This window comes from Bos indicus, chromosome 22, assembly GCF_029378745.1.
Source record: "Bos indicus isolate NIAB-ARS_2022 breed Sahiwal x Tharparkar chromosome 22, NIAB-ARS_B.indTharparkar_mat_pri_1.0, whole genome shotgun sequence".
In the NCBI taxonomy this organism is placed as follows: Eukaryota; Metazoa; Chordata; class Mammalia; order Artiodactyla; family Bovidae; genus Bos; species Bos indicus.
This window is the reverse complement of record NC_091781.1, coordinates 9529868-9547584: the sequence shown is the minus strand read 5'-3', so window position 1 is coordinate 9547584 and position 17717 is coordinate 9529868. Positions and strand designations below refer to the sequence as shown.

At 38.9% G+C, this 17717-nt stretch overlaps 1 protein-coding gene across 20 annotated transcripts in view; it reads right to left on the bottom strand.

The window, feature by feature from the left end:
• The window catches only part of ARPP21 (cAMP regulated phosphoprotein 21), a 164064-nt gene that overhangs the window by 104438 nt on the left and 41909 nt on the right, over positions 1 to 17717 (bottom strand). For 12 of the 20 annotated variants that reach the window (XM_019984571.2, XM_070777375.1, XM_070777376.1 and 9 more), the window contains exons 1-9: positions 12782 to 12889; positions 12519 to 12692; positions 10561 to 10727; positions 9071 to 9112; positions 8201 to 8290; positions 4238 to 4382; positions 2697 to 2775; positions 1987 to 2046; positions 1124 to 1264 (exon numbers count right to left, since the gene is read on the bottom strand). In XM_019984571.2, the coding sequence (XP_019840130.2) occupies positions 1124 to 1264; positions 1987 to 2046; positions 2697 to 2775; positions 4238 to 4382; positions 8201 to 8290; positions 9071 to 9112; positions 10561 to 10689 (686 nt within the window). In that variant the 5' untranslated portion in view covers positions 10690 to 10727; positions 12519 to 12692; positions 12782 to 12889. Of the gene's footprint in view, positions 1 to 1123; positions 1265 to 1986; positions 2047 to 2696; positions 2776 to 4237; positions 4383 to 8200; positions 8291 to 9070; positions 9113 to 10560; positions 10728 to 11028; positions 11081 to 12518; positions 12693 to 12781; positions 12890 to 14153; positions 14324 to 17717 lie in introns of those variants that run through there. The other 8 variants (XM_070777372.1, XM_019984570.2, XM_019984574.2 and 5 more) reach the window with 5 other exon arrangements.

The following is a 17717-nucleotide window of genomic DNA, read 5'->3' as shown; positions in this document are numbered from 1 at the left end:
GCCTTTAAACATAACCATTCCAAACTCTCTCCTGCAGATAAATAAATAATCTGAAGTCCAGAGAAGAGAAGCTCTCAGTGTCCCTGAGATAATAGCCAATCTCAGTAGCCCCGGATCTCCCAGCTTGAGTTCTCCCGACTATGACCTTCGCACTCATTCTGCTCAACACAGACTGAGCCTTGAGCAGAGAAGGGGCATCATCATCTCCACCCCAACAAGCCCCAGCCTCCAGAGAACAGAAACTGATATCTGAGCCACCCTGCTGTGCTTGACACAAAAGTTCCCTTCAGTGACATGGCATTCCTAACAAACCACGCAATGTGCACAATTTACCAAACAAATGTCTTAAGAAATTGCTTTATATGAGGACAGCTTTTCAGTTTAATGTGACTGTGCTATAAAAATGGCCTGCGCTTCAAGGAGAGGTGGGTTCAACAGACACAGTTCGAAGTTTCTAAAGCAAATGACCACTCATTGTAAACATAGTGAGATAGAAGCAAACAATTATTGAAAGAAGCAAAACCAAACAAGCAACCTGCTTTTAGAGCCAGAACTTAGATATTATCTGGCTCAAAAAACTCTGATTTTATAAGTGAAAAAAACCTGAGAGGGCACATTTTACAGGACTTATCTCAAATCACCCAGGTAGTAAGTAAAAGAATTGGGTCTTAGAGGCCGGACTACTGTCTCCCAGTTTGGAGTTTTGTTATTCTAGAAACCACAGTAAGATCAATGTCTTGACATCAGAAAAAGAAAGAAAAGAGTAATTATCCTATATATGTTATTGTTTTTAAATGTCTGTTATTTTTAATCAGAGTTATAGCTGACATAACATGTTCCATGTTTGGTATATAACCACATGGATTACTAATGGAAAGAAGAAAATTGTGTTTCAGGAGCTACGTAACAGATCAGGGAATAAATACACTTTACAGCCTAAATTTTATCAACTTTCCTGGTCCACAATCTTCTATAGATAAATGCCACTATTGTTGAGAAGAGCAAGAGATAAATAACACTGTACATTTGAAATGCCATGTACTTTGAACTGTATACTGCGTTCTTATAAATGAATCCACGAGAGAAAGAGAAAATGCTAAATAAACACAGAGAAGGGGCTTACATTCTCGTGTTGCTGGTCTTGTTGATGATGACCGATTTCCCTGTTTGGTCCACGTTGTGATCCAGCCCAAAGTAAGCGGCCACGCGATGGACAAGCATCCTCTGGTAGGATGACATCTGAGGAAACTTTTTATAATGATTACTGGAACGGGACACAAGAAACAGCACTATCAGCATCTTCGTTTCTGGCCCGTAGTACATTTGAGAGACACACACATAAAACCGTTTCTTTTTCATCCGAACCATTAAGCTTATTTCATTCCTGGCATCACTCAATGTTCTCATTTCCAGACCAATTTTCCACTTATAGATGTATTGATTAAAGTACAATAAGTGTTTTTGTTTCAGAGTTGTGCATTTCTCAGACCACAGGGAACTCAATGTTTGCTGGAAAGTATATTCTGTTTTAGTCCAGGAGACCTTATCCACAGAGCCAGGCGCAGCCACAATGACAGACATAATAGGGGACTGCAGATGTCTATCTGGAGATGTCACTACACGGTTGACACTGAAAGCAGCACATTTATTTCCAGGCATAACTGACTATAGCCAGCTGGAGCCCATTAAAAAACTATAATAAAAACGAAAAGGGTCGCTTCTTGTTACTGCTACTCAATGCTAATCAGTGGTCTCCTGTTTATAGCCATTTTGTCCGGAATTTAACAAGCAGGACTACACATGACCCAAGCAACAATTCCCATCAGCACATAGCTCCTAACTCCAACAGCATCTCTATTTAATGAGTCAGCAAACATATTAAATAATGTTTTATCTACCCCTAAATCTTTCCAGAATGAGTGATTAAACCCATACAGCAAACCAAGACACATCAGATTCATTAACCGGCACTGCGATTCAACATACTTGTTGTCACCAATGAAATCAATAATTTCCTGCTCCATTTTCAGGAGTATCATCCTGTCTCTGCAAAATAAATGTTAAAATGAAAAGGCTTTATGGACTGTCCATTCCCAAAGACTTAACAGTTTCACTTACATGTATGGAAAAATTGTTTAAATCTATGTAGCTACAAATCGGCATCTAACTGTTCTCTGAAATGTGATGTCAAACTATCTGTAATTCCATTCTCCTTAAGGTGATTCCTCATCTGTTAAGTATGTTCTGCCATTGAAAGCTTTGTAGTTTTTAATGTTAACTAAGACATGCAAAGTATTAGGCCCATAAAACACACCAAGTAAATTGTATATTTTAAATTAATAGGAAACTTTAACAAAGCTAAGCCCAAATAGTTGGTTCAATAGCTGCCCTGAAGCATATTTGACATTGCTTCTCATTCTCTATATTTTCCCCCTTAATAAGTATCTCTTTGTGACCAGAAAAGCAGAACTTGTAAACTATAATTTATTCACTGGACAAGTACCCAGGAATTAAGACTAGCTAAAAACATAAACATGAAAACTGTTAGCAGAAAAGAGAAAATACAAGAGACAGTTTAAGACATCAGAGATGGACTCAGCCTTCTACAGCTTCCCTCTTAGAAGTGTTTGCATGAATGACTTGATTGTAACATTCTACTTGACTCCTCTAAAAACAAGATTTACTTAATGATTTACCTGGAATTATTCTTTAATGTGTTAATCAGAAACTCATGTAAATCTATGCCTGTAGAATCCGTATATTCTTGGCTGCAATCTGAAACAAACAGCAGGATGGAGTTATGAGAAAGGGCAGTGGGAGGTGGGCTGAAAAGGGTTTTCCCAGCCTTTCCCTTTTCCCTTACGCTCAGGCAAACTTTAGATGAATCTACTGGTGTTAGAGGCACATGTTACGAAACTAGCAACCTGGCAACATTAAATCAGGATGAAAATTAGATTCGGGGATTAAGAACACCCAGTAGATTTCCAGTGTGGAAAGACCTAGCTGTCATAGGAGAGGAAGTGGGCACGGTCTGGGTGGGTGGGTGGGCGGAGTCAGATGTCATGAGTTCATTTTGGGCTGTCAATCAGCAAGGGCATGACCTCTCCATGGCAGTGATGGGTACTCCCAACCCACAGAGAGAACTCTCAAGAGCTTGAGATACCATGGAACCCTCTTTCTCTTAAAATGGAGAAGGCAAAAACTGAATGCTCTGTTGTAAAACTGTCTAAATATTAACTGATACAAAATATAGGAGGGCATTAAATATTTCCACGTCTTTCAAGTCTTTTGATGCTGTCTAAAGCTTAATTTCTAAAGCCATCTTAGGAAGCTGTACTTGTTTACTCTCAGATACACCTTGGTTTTTAGATGTTCAGCAGCTGAGACAATCATTTTAAGCAGATCTGTGGTTATGGAGCATATGTGAAGTAGTTGTCATCTCTCAGCTGATCAAATGCCTTATACTGTCTCAGGTATTTAAAAAAAATTAAGTCTATTGCCAATCTGTTTATTCATGGAATTCTTCATATCAACTTAATTTTGTTTTTACTTTTGCTTTCTTTTTTGTTTGTTTGTTTTACTTTTGTATAATTATATGTAAGGCAACAAGTTGAAAAGTCTGGATTGTAGCTTTGTGGTTTTATAAGGAATGACTTTTGGGGAAGAAATTTTTCCTGAAGTAGAAGTGTGTATATTTTACATGAAACATGACGGGGCAGTATATGGGTTGCAGAGACCAAATTCATTTAGTTCAGATAAAATGTTAATATGTGTTCCACTGACATTGACATATACATCTGCGCTCTGGGGACACCACTTACCACTTATCAACTGAGAATTGCCAATCCACTATCTGTCTTTTAAGATAAGCATGAAACTTAAAAGATATAAAACTGGGTACCATTACTGTTCATCAATTCAAATTAACTGTACTAATAAATCTGAATTAGGAACAGATTTATATTCACTCCCTTGTACAAACTTCTCAAAAATAGATCCAAATGAATATCCAAAGAAATATGTGATCCTAAAAATAATCTTTATAGATACACAAAAATGACACCATGAACAGAAAAAAATCAAGTTCACATCATCTTTTACACACACACACATACATACACATATAAAATTTTATGCAAATTTTGGTGGGAGGTGATATTTGTGTAAAGTCTAGAATGTATTCTGTGACTAGTTATATATAAACTGAGTAAGTTAAGGAAACATTTTTCACATTCACCTTTTGATAACATTCTGATCTTGGGTTTTTCAGAGGTTTTATCTTTGTTTTTATCCTTTTCTTTTTCTCTTTCAGAGTCATCTTTCCTAGATTTATCCTCCTCTTGCAGGCTGGGAAAACTGGAAAGCTGTAAATGAATTGATTCCTGTTGGGGAAAAAATATAATAATTTAGGGCCAGATTTAAGAATCTCTGTCTGGTTTCCATTTTGCATAGAGATTATTAAGAACAGGAAAATGAAAGCCAGGTACAGATTTTTTTTCTTAAATGGTAAAAAAATTATACCTGTCAGAAAAATAATTGCTCTTTAAGATGAATTAACTTTGGAGGTCAATGGAAGGTCATGAGAAGGAGCTAGTACTAAAACTTTGCCTTATGACTATTAACCGCAAGCAAGCTAAATTCCTGTAGATCACAACTCTTATTTTCTCTATAGGTTTATTTTTAAACACTTAGGAAAAATTTCTTTATCAGTAAGTTTGCATCACAGCTACGATCATGTCTTAAAAATTAACATAAAAAAGAGGCTTCTGCAAGTCCTTTTATATAATTCCTTGAACAGAAAATATTGGCACAAGCACAGACAGACAGATATTACATGAATCATAATTACAGGAAAAAACAGACATAAATACAGGCTATAATAGCCCATTTACAATTAAAATGTTGTTTCAGAGCCACATAAATACTGATTTCTATCACTATGAAAAATAAAAATACAGAATTGAAGGAATCCTAGATATGGGTTACCCTATGTTGCTTACAAAAGCTATTAATAAAGCATTAAAACTTACAATAAGCACTGCCTTTTGGAAAAGGTAGAAAATAGGACTCTATTTTCCATCAATTAAATATAAATATTTAATATTATTTTAATTCTAGTATCAGTGAATCCTTTCAAGATGTAAGAGTCTCTTGAACTAATGCTTGGGTGACCATTTACAGTATTTGGACTGGATCCACTTTTGTATTTATTGATTTTGTACTGAAACAGATCATTTCATATGAACTCATATATCAGCCATTTGGATGATAGTATGTTCACTGTTTTGAAGAAGAATGAGCCAAATTATGTTTTTCAGTTTTATGAAAAAACTATGCTGTGATTAAAACTATGACAAATGAGCCAACATTAAGCCCACTGGTTCTTATGTAAGAGATCATCTAATGGGAAAACTTTCTTCCACTGGCGACATTAACATTTATGATGTAGGGGAAAAAATATTCCCAATGACTAATAGTGTTTCCCACTGAAAACTAAACTAAGACTTTTCTACATGTGACTAAACTGATGTCTCTACATCCTCAAATTATGGCCAAACTGGGATTCTTAATGATTCTTGGTAAACCTAGCTGATCTGACAAACAGAAAACCAAAGTCCTCCAATGGTAAGTTTCTTTTTGGGGAGGGGCTCTATTGTGTATTCTGGGCTGGAATAAAAAGTCACCATGGGTGGAAAGCTGTATGATATAGAGGATGCATTAAAACACATTCTCATGGTAAATAGTTATCTTAGCCGGGTTTTCTGATATCCACATGTTTATCCCGGGGATGGCCATATACAAAACTGAGTGTAATCTGATAATAAGGTCTTTTATCACAGCACTTGGGACAGAAATGTCTTAGTCTGCAAAGATTCAGGCAGACTTTGGTGTTACAGTTTGCTTCCACTTGCTAAGGAAAAAGCTGGAACATTTTTGTTTCGAGTGGGGAAGAATCGATTTGACAGTGGGTCAGGAGAGGAAAGCGAGGGTCCCAGGTCAGGAAGTGGTCTCATTACTTCTTCAAAACTGATTGATCCATCCAGCCTCGGCAAGTTTAAATCTAAAATCAAAGAGGCTTGGAAATATGAATGCGACAGCAGAGGCTAAAGGATATTATTTTTTTTTTTAAAATGTACAAATTCCTGCCACGTGCCTTTTCTACACGTTATGGTGTTGAAAGAACACACGAAGTGCTATAGAGTTGGTAAAAAACAATCTGTTCTTTTTTAATATTTTTATTGATATGCTCAATAATAAAATACAAGTGTTAAATACATCAGTACAGGATAACTTTATCTCCAACAACAGGAAAAGAATGATTCAAGTTGCAGCAATACACTGATAGGTAAAGAGTATAACATTAGAAAAGAAAACACTTCCTTTAACTTAAGGACAGACTGAACCATCTGCTATGGGTCTGAGATCAAGTAATACAGGTAGCAAAAGTTTTTTCCCACACAGGAAAATGAAGGCAGTTTTCCAAATACTGTGAATACACACACATTGGGGGAGCCATACAATCCGTATGCCGTACACTTCGGCCAGTGTTGTCGGGGATTCAGTTCCCACATGTTGTTAAGTGCCGGTGGTACCTAATGCAGGCATTGGATACAAGCTCAAAGGTCTGCTTCTTTATTCTCTAAAAGAGCAGCATGGCCACTTGCTTATATGTGTGTGAGGGGGTGTGGGGGGCGGGCCCTGCTCCCACCTCCTCAGCCAGTCCCAAGGAAGGCTTGCAAGTTCTAATTCCTACAAAGCTGGTCTCAAGTTACTCAGCATGGGGCGAGCAGGAGCAAAGTACCATTTGCCTCTTATTTCTCTGCTCCAATTGCAAGGAGTAACCTAGTCTTAAGTCCAGGGTGGGTACAATGATACAGATGTTGGAAAAAAACCTCCTCCCAGTACCTCATCAAATAGGATTAAAAAATCAGATGAAATCTATAAAGGCTGTGTTCTTCTGCCTGGCATTCGGAGTAGGGGACCACTGGGGCATTATTTCTCTCAGAGTCTGTCATTCTGCAGAATTAACATGTATTGTGTGCATTACATCACAAGCCATCCATCCACACTGAATGATATAAGCTGTGATATTCGCCTCATTCCCCCTTTTAAATCTCCAAACAAAAAAGAAGCACAAATAAAATGCTGAACAAAAGCCACACGTTTCTCAGAGCCCAAGGAAAATAAAACTTGTATAAAACATAGTGATGGCTACTGAAAGCTAGCTCGCCCTTGGCGTACGACATGGGCGGCAGGTTGAGGAAATGAGGCTGGGGGAAAAAATACTCTAAGGATGAAATCTACGAGGAATTTATTTTTGGTCCTTTGAAAGAAAGTGCTCTCAACGCTCTCTGTATCCAAGAGGAAAATTTTGAGAATTTTAATGAAATTATAAAGAGAAAGGCAAAACACAGCCCCTCAAAATAATGCTAACTTAATTTTTCCTCCTCTGAGTTCAGATCAATCATTTTACTTTTGTCCTGACTGTTCTCAGCCTCTGATAAAACAAGGAAAAATTTTAACAGCAAGACCATTTTTCTAAAAGCGAATATGATGCCTGAAAGGCAAACAAAAATAAATACCATGTGAAGAGTTTTGTTGGAAGTTGAATTTTTAGAGCTGAACAGCCTTGCTGTAAGGAGCAAAAATTAGGTGTAAGGATGTGCAGCAAAGTATTAATAATATTAACTTAAATTCACATTCATCTCAGATTTATTTCTGGACCATTTTTCCGGTAGTGAGAAATCTCCACCAAAGGCCCTAAAAGTATGTGTCCAAAGCTCAATGCACCTTATTCACTATTTCTGAAACTTCCTAAGAGCCAAAATTTGTGTTTTTATAGGCAAGTGCAAGACTCTCCACTAAGGGAGGAGACGTGGTACTTAGGACTGTATTTGGTTCAGTCTGATCAAGAGAGAGCCTTTGAGGAATAGCAGCACGACCGTGCTTACATTTTAATCTAAATTCTTTTGAATTCCTTTCCATGTGCAGTATTCAGAGGGTCTGGAAAAAAAACAAATGTAATACTTTGAGACTGTTCAACTAATTTAGGGCGTCTCAGAAACGGGGGAGGAAGCTGGACTTTGTCCTTCTTCAACTAGTTTGTGCTCCCCCCAAAACACTGTTTAATGCCAAATGAATCCTCATGCACACAAAGTGGGTCCCGTTCCCCCATGACCCATAAAGACAGGGCGTATACCTGGTCCTGAAGACTTTCCCCTCCTGGTCTGGCCGAGGACTCTTCACAGACAGCAAGGCTGCGAGTCAATTTACCTTTTCCTGCTCCTGACTGGGGAGGCGAAAGAAATGGGAAGGAAAGGAAAATAAAGGGAAAAAAAAAAAAAACAACAACCAGGAAATAAACTCAGGCTGTCAAAACATCTCCACCTTCTCTGGACATTCCCAAATCGAAATTTTTAAAAGCCAGCTTCAAATCCATAGCTCAGGGCTGTCTACACTGGTTCTGAGTCTTGGACCCCTAGGCTGATGGGAACAAAGCGTCTACTTTGGCTCAAAGCATCAGATCTGTGTTGACGGCGATGCAGGTGGAGGAGAGCATGGAAGAATATATTTAAAGAAAACTCTTAGCAAACTGCCCATCGCACTGGGAACATACAAAGAATGTACAAGCAAGGAAGAAAAGACAACACAGATGGATTCTACTAAAACTGGATTTGAAAGTGATCTGACTGAGAAAATAGGTTAAAAGTTGAAGACTGTATCCTAAACATCAGAACCTGTTTACTTCAAGGCAGAAACTAATTGGACATACAAAAAAATTTCCCCCAAATTTGATTTAAAATGAAAAAAATGAGCAGCGATTCATTTGTAAAGCACTGTCAAATTTGCCAGGATCAAATATATGTACACTGCAGCTATGTGAACCCTAAATGCTCTAATTAAAAAGCACACAGAGCAAGAGAGAAAGAGCAGTGTCAACACGACCACATTAAACACAGGCAGCATGGGTGCAGCCAAGATCTACATACAACCCTGTGCCTCCTGGGCAAATCCTCTACCCCTATGTGACATATGGATATCAGGTCAACGCAGAACTCCAGAACCCTACCTTGGATTTTCTTCTCTCTTGGTTCTGAGCCACCAGCCGCCTCTGTATGTTAGAAACAAAATCAAACAGACAAACAAACAGTCAACCAACAACCAGGAGAGGGAAGTGGGGGGGACAGAGAGAGAAAAAGATGTCACTAGAGTTGAAAAATAAATAACAACAGCAATCAGGCATTATTACCATGGGGGAGGAGGACTCCTGCCCTTGCTCCCCCAAAACTTTTGACCATTTAGCTTTTCTCCTTCCCTCCTTACAGAAGCTCATGCATGCTTAGTCGCTCCACTGTGTCTGACTCTTTGTGACCTTATGGACTGTAGCCCGCCAGGCTCCTCTGTTAACATGATTCTCCAGGCAAGAATACTGGAAAGGGTTGCCATTTCCTTCTCCAGGGGATCTTCCCGAACCGAGGATTGAACCAGTGTCTCTTACATCTCCTGCACTGGCAGGCAGGTTCTTTACTATCTGAGCCACCAGGGAAGCCCCACAGAAGCTTGTTGGGGAAGGCAAAGGCTGGCCCTGAGGTCATTTGGCCATTATGCCATTATCTGCCTTTGTGCATTTATGAAATAAAAACAGTTAACACTTTTGTAGTTTGGTTCACAGAAAATCAATACAGGTTATTTACAAGTCTAGTTTGTTTTCCTTCTACCAAATCTCCTTCTCTCATAAACCCTGACCACTTAAACATATCACTTGTTGAGTACTCTGAATCACCCCCAAACTGCCCCCTGCCTCTTCCAGGGCATTCTCTCTTCCTGGCTGGGAATTCTAAGCTTTTCTGCTGATAAGAATCGATGCTTAGCCTGCGCAAGAAGGTCAACAGAGCTCATGTCTTTGATATTTCTTGGTCTGTCATGAGCTGACCCTTCCTCTTTTCATGGAATACAAATCTATTTTTAAAACTCAGCTAGTATAAAGCTGCCTCAGCAGAAGCCCTCCACAAACTCCTTGAGGTGGTCTGGAAATTAATATGGAGAAGCTGTGGGAAAATTCAGTCATTAAATATGTTCTTTGTGTATATATATATATATGTGTATGTATATATATATACATACACATACTATTTCAAAGGGCATTTTGACCAGAATGTACTGTTTAGTCAGAAAAAAAGGACTAATAAATGGGAAAAGAGAAGATTTGTTTTATGAATTTTCTGTTCATTTAACTTGGGATTCCCAGGTGACTCAGTGATAAAGAATCTGCCTGCCAATGCAGCAGGGAGATGTGGGTTCAATCTCTGGGTCAGGAAGATCCCCTGGAGGAGGAAATGGCAACCCACTCCAGTATTCTTGCCTGGAGGATCCCATGGACAGAGGAACCTGGGGGGCTCTGGTCAATGGGGTCTCAAAGAGTTGGACATGATTACACATGTTCATTTTACTAGTCAAACTCTTTACAAGCAAGAAGACAAACAAACCTTCAGAGTATCTTCAAAATGAAAGAAAGGGGTGCACACAGCAGTATGACAAATGGGATTTCTCCAGGCTTACCTGTAATTCCAGTTTCTCCTCCTCGTCCAGACTTTCAGATTTAATCACACCATTCTCCGGAGTGGCCGTCTCCTGCTCAGGCCCACCTTCCTCCACTATGGTCTGACTCAGGTCTCCTGGCTCAGACATTCTCCCAGATGCAAATTAAAATCACAAGGTTTGACACCCTATAAGGTGAAGACGTCAGAAAGTAAAGTCAGCGCAGGGTGAAGTCTTGACCATCATGGTTGAGATACTGGATTCTTCCCTTTGTTCTCAAAATCAAATGAGCAACTCCAGCCTCCCTGCCAATTGCACCGAAAGAGAATAAAACAAGACCAAATCAAGGACCCCAGACAAACACCAAGAGGCAGATTTGGTCACTCAATCCACGACCCTTGACACACACATACACACGCTCCTATCAATACACCTTGCTGTCAGGGTGGATCAATACATCTTAAACGGAGACACCCAAGTCCCACACACCTCCCGGTTCCTATGCTCCACTCCAAAATGGAAGCAGAAGAAAAAGAGAGTATTTCCCCAACTCTTCCTCCGCTTCCGAGTTGGGAGGTGGTACCTGTTCTACAGCATCTCTAAGATGACTCACAAATGATTTGCAAGTTTCAACCATAGACATACCTTCCTGGGTCTAAGGGATTCAGTACACTCTACAGGGGGAGAAACCAACGTAAGAGGTAATAATTCAGAATACATACAGGATCCCAATATGGCAATAAACCATCAGGGACTTCAGACTTCAAACTGACAGAGATACTATTAAAAGCAGAAGCTCTCCCCCAGCCCCTGTCAGTGGCTGGTGCTGTGGAGATCCTTCGGAAGTAACTCTCAGGCAGGGAGCTCCAATGAAGTTATCACAACTGAACTCTGATGCTCCAGGCTCATAAGAGATGACTACACAGATGCTAGAAATGACTTTTCTAAGTATAAGCCTGTTATTAGTATTTTTTTCTCCCTACCTCCATAAAGCCCCTGACACTTCCCCTTCTGATGTGCTGTCAAATGAGGCTCATGAATAATTCAGCTTTTACTTCCTCCTCAGTTTTTTTTTTTAAGAAAGAAAAAAGGAGAAAAAGGAAGGAAAGGGAAAAAAAAGAGGAAAGAAAGAAGGAAATAAAAAAAAAGGACAGGAAAAAAGAAGAAAGGAAGGAAGGAAAAAAGAAAAAATAAAAGACAGAAAGACCTTGTAGCCTAGAAAGTCACTTCTTTCACAAAAATTCCCAAGTAATGACTGCCCTGTTCCCAGTCATTACAACAGTAATTATTAATGGACATATCAGTGTCTTGATATGTTTATCTGGGAGTGTTTAAGTACCATATACTAATTCAGTAACTTTATTTCCAAGTGGACATAGGAAGCATGAGAAAAATCTAATAACACAGTAATTTCTGTTGCAAATATGCTAAGACCTACCATGATAGGACAGATGGTATTTAATGATACTGTTAAAAAAACACAGGCTCACTTGGCAAAGGATTGTGGGGATGGAAAAGGAAAAGTTTTCATCAGGGATGATGGAGTTTGCGAGGGGCCAGTGAGCAAGGCTCAGAGGTTTGAGGAGGTTTGAGGATATTCCCTTCAGTGTACCCGACAGATCTCTCATATTTCAGTGACACAGGGGAGAGATGCAGTTAACCAAATAAAAAGTTCTGTTTCTCAAAGCAAACAGTTTGTTTCTCAACGTACTGAGTCGGGGGAGGAGACAGGACTTCTGTTGCCCTAACTTTTTTTCCTGGAGCATTTCAATCAAAAACAGATCGTGACCAGATTTTTTTAAAAAAATGAAATGCACAAATTGAGTTCTAATTTTACAAACTCTGAGCCAGCTGAATCCCTTATACAGATGCTGTCTGTTTGGGTGGCCTTTCAGGAACTGTTCCATGCAAACATGCACATTTACAGACTGAGGAAAACATACAGATGAAGTGATAGCCATCCGATGACAGCTCTTTACCTTTCGTGCAGGAGTCCGGCTGCCGGTCTTGGCAACTTAGGAGCGGCTTCTGTCCTTCTTCGCTGGGAAAATCCACACGTGGGATCAGAGACAACGGGAGTCCCATGTCCCCATTAACAGTTCAAAACGCCCATCTCCATGTGATTCCCTTACACGGTCTGACACATCGTCCACCTGAAAAAAGACGAAAAGTCAACAGTAACGATAATGGCAATAATCATGGTAGGGGCAAAGGACTAAACAAACAAGACTGGGTTCCTAACACTGATGACCGGCCTCCAGCAAACCACGTTCACGGCTTGATCCACTCCACCTGTCCCAAGCTGCCTGCTTCTTCTCTAATGAAGGCTCCAGCCGGCTGTTCAAGTCAAGAGCGGCACCCACGCAACGAGCTAAAATTAACAATTGCATTATGCGCCGAAGATTACTCACTTCATTTTTAACCTTTTTTAGTGAAATCTCGCACTTTATATTAAAAAAAAAAAAACAACAAGCTTGTGTGTTTGCCTCCATGACAATCCAGATCACCTAAGAGCAAAAAAGTCTTGCCTCCCTTTTTTAACCCCAGCCTTTGTCTTAATTATAGATCAATATAATCTCCAGAGTACTGTTTTTTTTGGTGACTCTTTTCTTTAGGAAAGCTATCCTAAGAAAGCACGTTGAATGATTTTTGACTTAATGAGGCATTAGCTGTAAAAGTGAAAAAAAAATACAAAGAAAGGAAAAAGAAAACTTTCATAATGATATTGTTGAGAGTGCTCTTTTTTTTCCTCCACTGACAGTTCAGGAAGAATTCCTAATATTCTCGTCGCTGGGTGAACACCATCAATCGGTCCCCCACCCTCCCCATGAGGACTGCCACCACCAGCTGGGTATTCTGTTTGACAGCGAAGCAATCCTGCCAGAGGGATTCAACAGACATGCAAACTTTTGAACCTGTTGAAAACAATCCCTGCTAGAACGTGCACTTTCCTTTTCTCGCAACTCCTCCAGGAGCAGCAGCGAAGACAGCCTGAATGCAAACAGAGACGGATTCCTAATACCATTTGCCCAACCCAAGCTGTATCTCTCTCCCAGCGCTGCAACTCTACCCTGGCGCACATCTGCTGAGTATAACAGCCTGCACACGTGTTCCGCCACAGACCCGACTTTGAAAACGCTCAGTGCATCTCAGTTATTTACTCTGAAGTTTAGAAACCCTCCCTGGCCCCCCCTCGCTCCCCCTCCCAAGCCGCCAGGAGCACAGCTGGCTCCTCATCAGGTTTTACTGCAGCTTGATGAACAGCCTATTGGGTTATGACTCCATTTGTTGTGTGAGAGGAAAACAACTGTTGAAAATTCAATCGTTTCTACAGTCAATCCTTTCCAGCTTGATTGACGGCTTTATTAAAATGGCTGTACAAAGTGTTTCTTGTGTTGTTAAAAATTATATAACTATTTTTTAAGGACATATTGGCGAAGGAAATAAGAAGTTAGAATCAAAATGCATTGGTCATCGACAGTAATTTTAATTTTTCAATTTTGACCAGTTTTGCGTCCTAAACACTTGATATTAAATAGAAGTCAACATGCCTTAAAATTAGGATATATTTAAACAACGGGCCACATATCTAATATGTCTTAAAATAGAGGCACCTGTGATGGATGGATTTACCAAATGCTTTCTGGCTTCTGTTTTCCTTTTGTCAAAGAGAATGAAGTTATCAATGATCACTGCAGCCTTCCCATCTCCTTTTTCTGATGCTCCTATTTGCACAGCGGGGTTAATCCAGCCGGTGAAGTGCTCGTGCGGTTTTCAGATCTAAGCCTTAGATGCCTTATTCCAGCCCCAGTAGGTGGATGCAAGATATAATTCTTTCCACGAAGAAAGAACAAACTGATATTCACGTAACCATCTCAGAGCGTGAACAGCCTGGATATATAGTGTGTGCGTAATTACCAGGACACGTTTGGAAATAGCACTGTGCTCTAAAGCCAGCGAGGTATTATTCTTGCATTCCTGAATCATAAAGTCATCATCCACCAAGATAAAAGGGAGTATGGGCATATGGGAACGAGCAGAGAGGAACATATGGATCACAAATATTTTTGTAACTGATTAAAATTGTTCTCTTTGCTAAGAAAGTGTTGCCAGGAAATCAACCCTAGTCCAGCTTTTCTGTTCCCCTAACTAACCCGACTCTTCCTCTGTCATTTAATCTTCACTTGTTCCGATTTCTCCCATTTTACACAGAGAGGCAAAACCATGTCTAACAAATATATTTTACCCAACATTTGGTTAATGGATATTCTGGCCAAGTGTCAAGTGTTATGTGGTTGTGGTATGGGGGGAGGGAGAAAAAGAGGAGACACTCAACAAATGCACAAAATAAAAGTTACTGCAGTTCTTTCAGTTACAAGATTTTAACCATAGATTAGGAGGTGATATTGAGCAAAGGCAGGCAATGAACAAGCTATAGGAAACTGATCAATAACACTAGCAGCTATTTACAATGAGGACAATAGTGACCATTTCACATTCTATTCATGTTGTTTCTTATTTTTTTGGCTGACTTTAGAGTCGGACACGACTGAAGTGACTTAGCAGCAGTAGCAGCAGGGTTGCAGAGTAGCAGCTGAGTTTGTGGGGATGAGAAAGAGAGGGAGAGAGAAGTACAATGCAAAAGACCAAATATTCTGTCTTTCATCATCACCAACAAAATAGGTGTGTCCTAATTGTCTATGTGTGTGTGCATGTTACATATATTAATCGCTGGGCTGTTGGGTGGAGAAATAAAGCTTGAGGTTTGATTCCAATTCTAGCAGTGATTTATTTCTCAGAGGATATCTAAAATGGGACATCAAATTCTATTTGCAAGCTGGGAGGGCCACGTTACTAGTCACTTTTGTCACAGTCCTTCTACTCAAAATCAGCAGAGGATGACTCATCCCAAATCACTATAGGTCCTTTATGATGAAACAACATAATCAAGATTTCCTTATGTGAACAATTGAGATGGTTCTCGCTTCTACACCATTCCTTCTTTTTTTAGCTGGTCGCAGTTCTGCAGATGTAAGCTGCTGGCGAACTGTGATATTAGTCATCTGTCAATTGGCTGCAAAAGGTATTTAAATGCAACCCCTTAGCAACCAAAGACAAATCCTAGTCTCAAAGCAGTTATTCTGTTAAAGTTTTAAAAAAAATAGTTTGAAGGTTTAAGTTTAAAGACTTAAAAAGAGAGAAAAGTAATTGAAATGTAATCCTTTTAGAAATGAGGGCCACCATGGCATCAAGGCATGAACAGAAGGTACAGATTAATACCTTCAGTGAGCTTGAATATTCCCCCAGGTTACAGAAAGATGTCAATACGAAAATTTCACATAAGTTTACTTTCCCAAAGAAAATGTTTTCCTTCAATATACATGTATAAGAAACACTCAACCAGGAGTTCTATCCTTTCATTAAACTCCTTTTGGTCAACTCCATGCACAAGCATTCTGTAAGATTCTTGAACCACCCAGGCAAATGCCAAAATAACCAGACAACTGTTTTGGAGGAAGAACCTAGGAGGAGATTTAAGAAGAGGAATTTTCATACTAGGGGTTTAAGGGTAGAATTATTTTACATGAATATTCTTATTTCAACTTGGATAGCTAAGCAGTTTATAAATATACAGTAATTCATATGAAGAACAGCACTTTTTCTTATTACAGCAAACTGGACACAAACATAACCTTCATCAACATTTATCAGGCTTCCAATAATGGAAATAACTGATGTCAAAGCTTTGGACATAAGAACAGTACCACAAAAATCATAAGTGCCTTTAAAAATAAGAGGGGTCGGATCTCAATAAAAACATTCCAAGGGAAAAAAAAAACAATGTTTCAATTCTTTACTTTCCTAAAAAGTGTTCATGGAATCTCTACCATGTACAAGGATGTGCTAATACAATCTCAAAAGGAAAAATCTTTTTTTTTTTAAAGAATATAATAAAAGTTAAATAATTCTTATGGATCCACATGAAAAAATTTAAACAATTTTATTTTCATCATCCTCTTTTTGATTAGTCATCAACTGTAAGATAAAGATGTATTCTGTTTTATAATTCTTAAATGTTTTCTCAGTGTATTTCAAAAGAAGAAAGGCATAAACTTGGGAGAAGGAAATAATGTACTGGGTCCCATAATAAATATTTGGATATCCCCACAGAGTGAACTAGTTGATAAAATTAATAAAGCAAAATGTAGCAGAGACTGGCATAAGATTCTACATTTGGGTTCAAAAAAATAGTTGCATAATTTTGAATTTTTAGTTTAGACAAGAGAAGACTTAGGGAGGACAAATAGCTATTTTCTTATGCTATTTTAAAACATTCAGAAAACAAGGAATTGGTCTTACTTGGTATTGCTTCAAAAGTTAGCACTAGGCAAAAAAAACCAACACAAAGAACAACCTACCTTTTTAAACACAGAACTACCATATGACCCAGTAATTCAACTCCTAGATGGATATCAAAAAAAAAAAAAAAAAAAAACCCAGAAACCTAGGACTAGAACACCAATGTTCATGGCAGCATTATTCACAATGGCCAAAAGGTATCCATCAGTGGATGAATGGATAAACTTAATGTGGTATACAGACGATGGAATATTACTCTGTCTTAAAAAGGAATGAAATTGACGTTGCAATATGGATGGACTTTGAAAATATTATTCTTAGTAAAATGAGTCAGACACGGAGAACAAATGTGGTGTGATTCTGCTTACACAAGGTACCTAGAACAGGCAAATTCATGGAGACAGAAAATAGAGCAGAGACTATCAGGAGCTGGAGGTAAGGAAGGAAGGGTTTACTGTTTAACTGGTACAGAGCTTTGTGGGGGATGATGGAGAAGTTGTGAGTATAGATGTGATGGCTTCACTGTTTAATGCCACTGAATTGTACACTTAGGAGCAACTAAAATGATAAAATATTATGTATATGTCACCAGGAAAGAACTTAAAAAACTCTTTTCTTCTAGAATATGATTTAAAAGGAAACAAATCAATATACGTACAAACAGACCAAAGGCAGAAAACGACAGAGGAAGTGGCCTTCTACTTTACAAAACTGCTTCTGGGGTACTGATAACACTGATATATGTAAGGACAAGTGTGGTGGATGTAACCTGCTTGGTGTGTGCTGATTCAAAAAGGTACCCAATAAGGACCATCCTC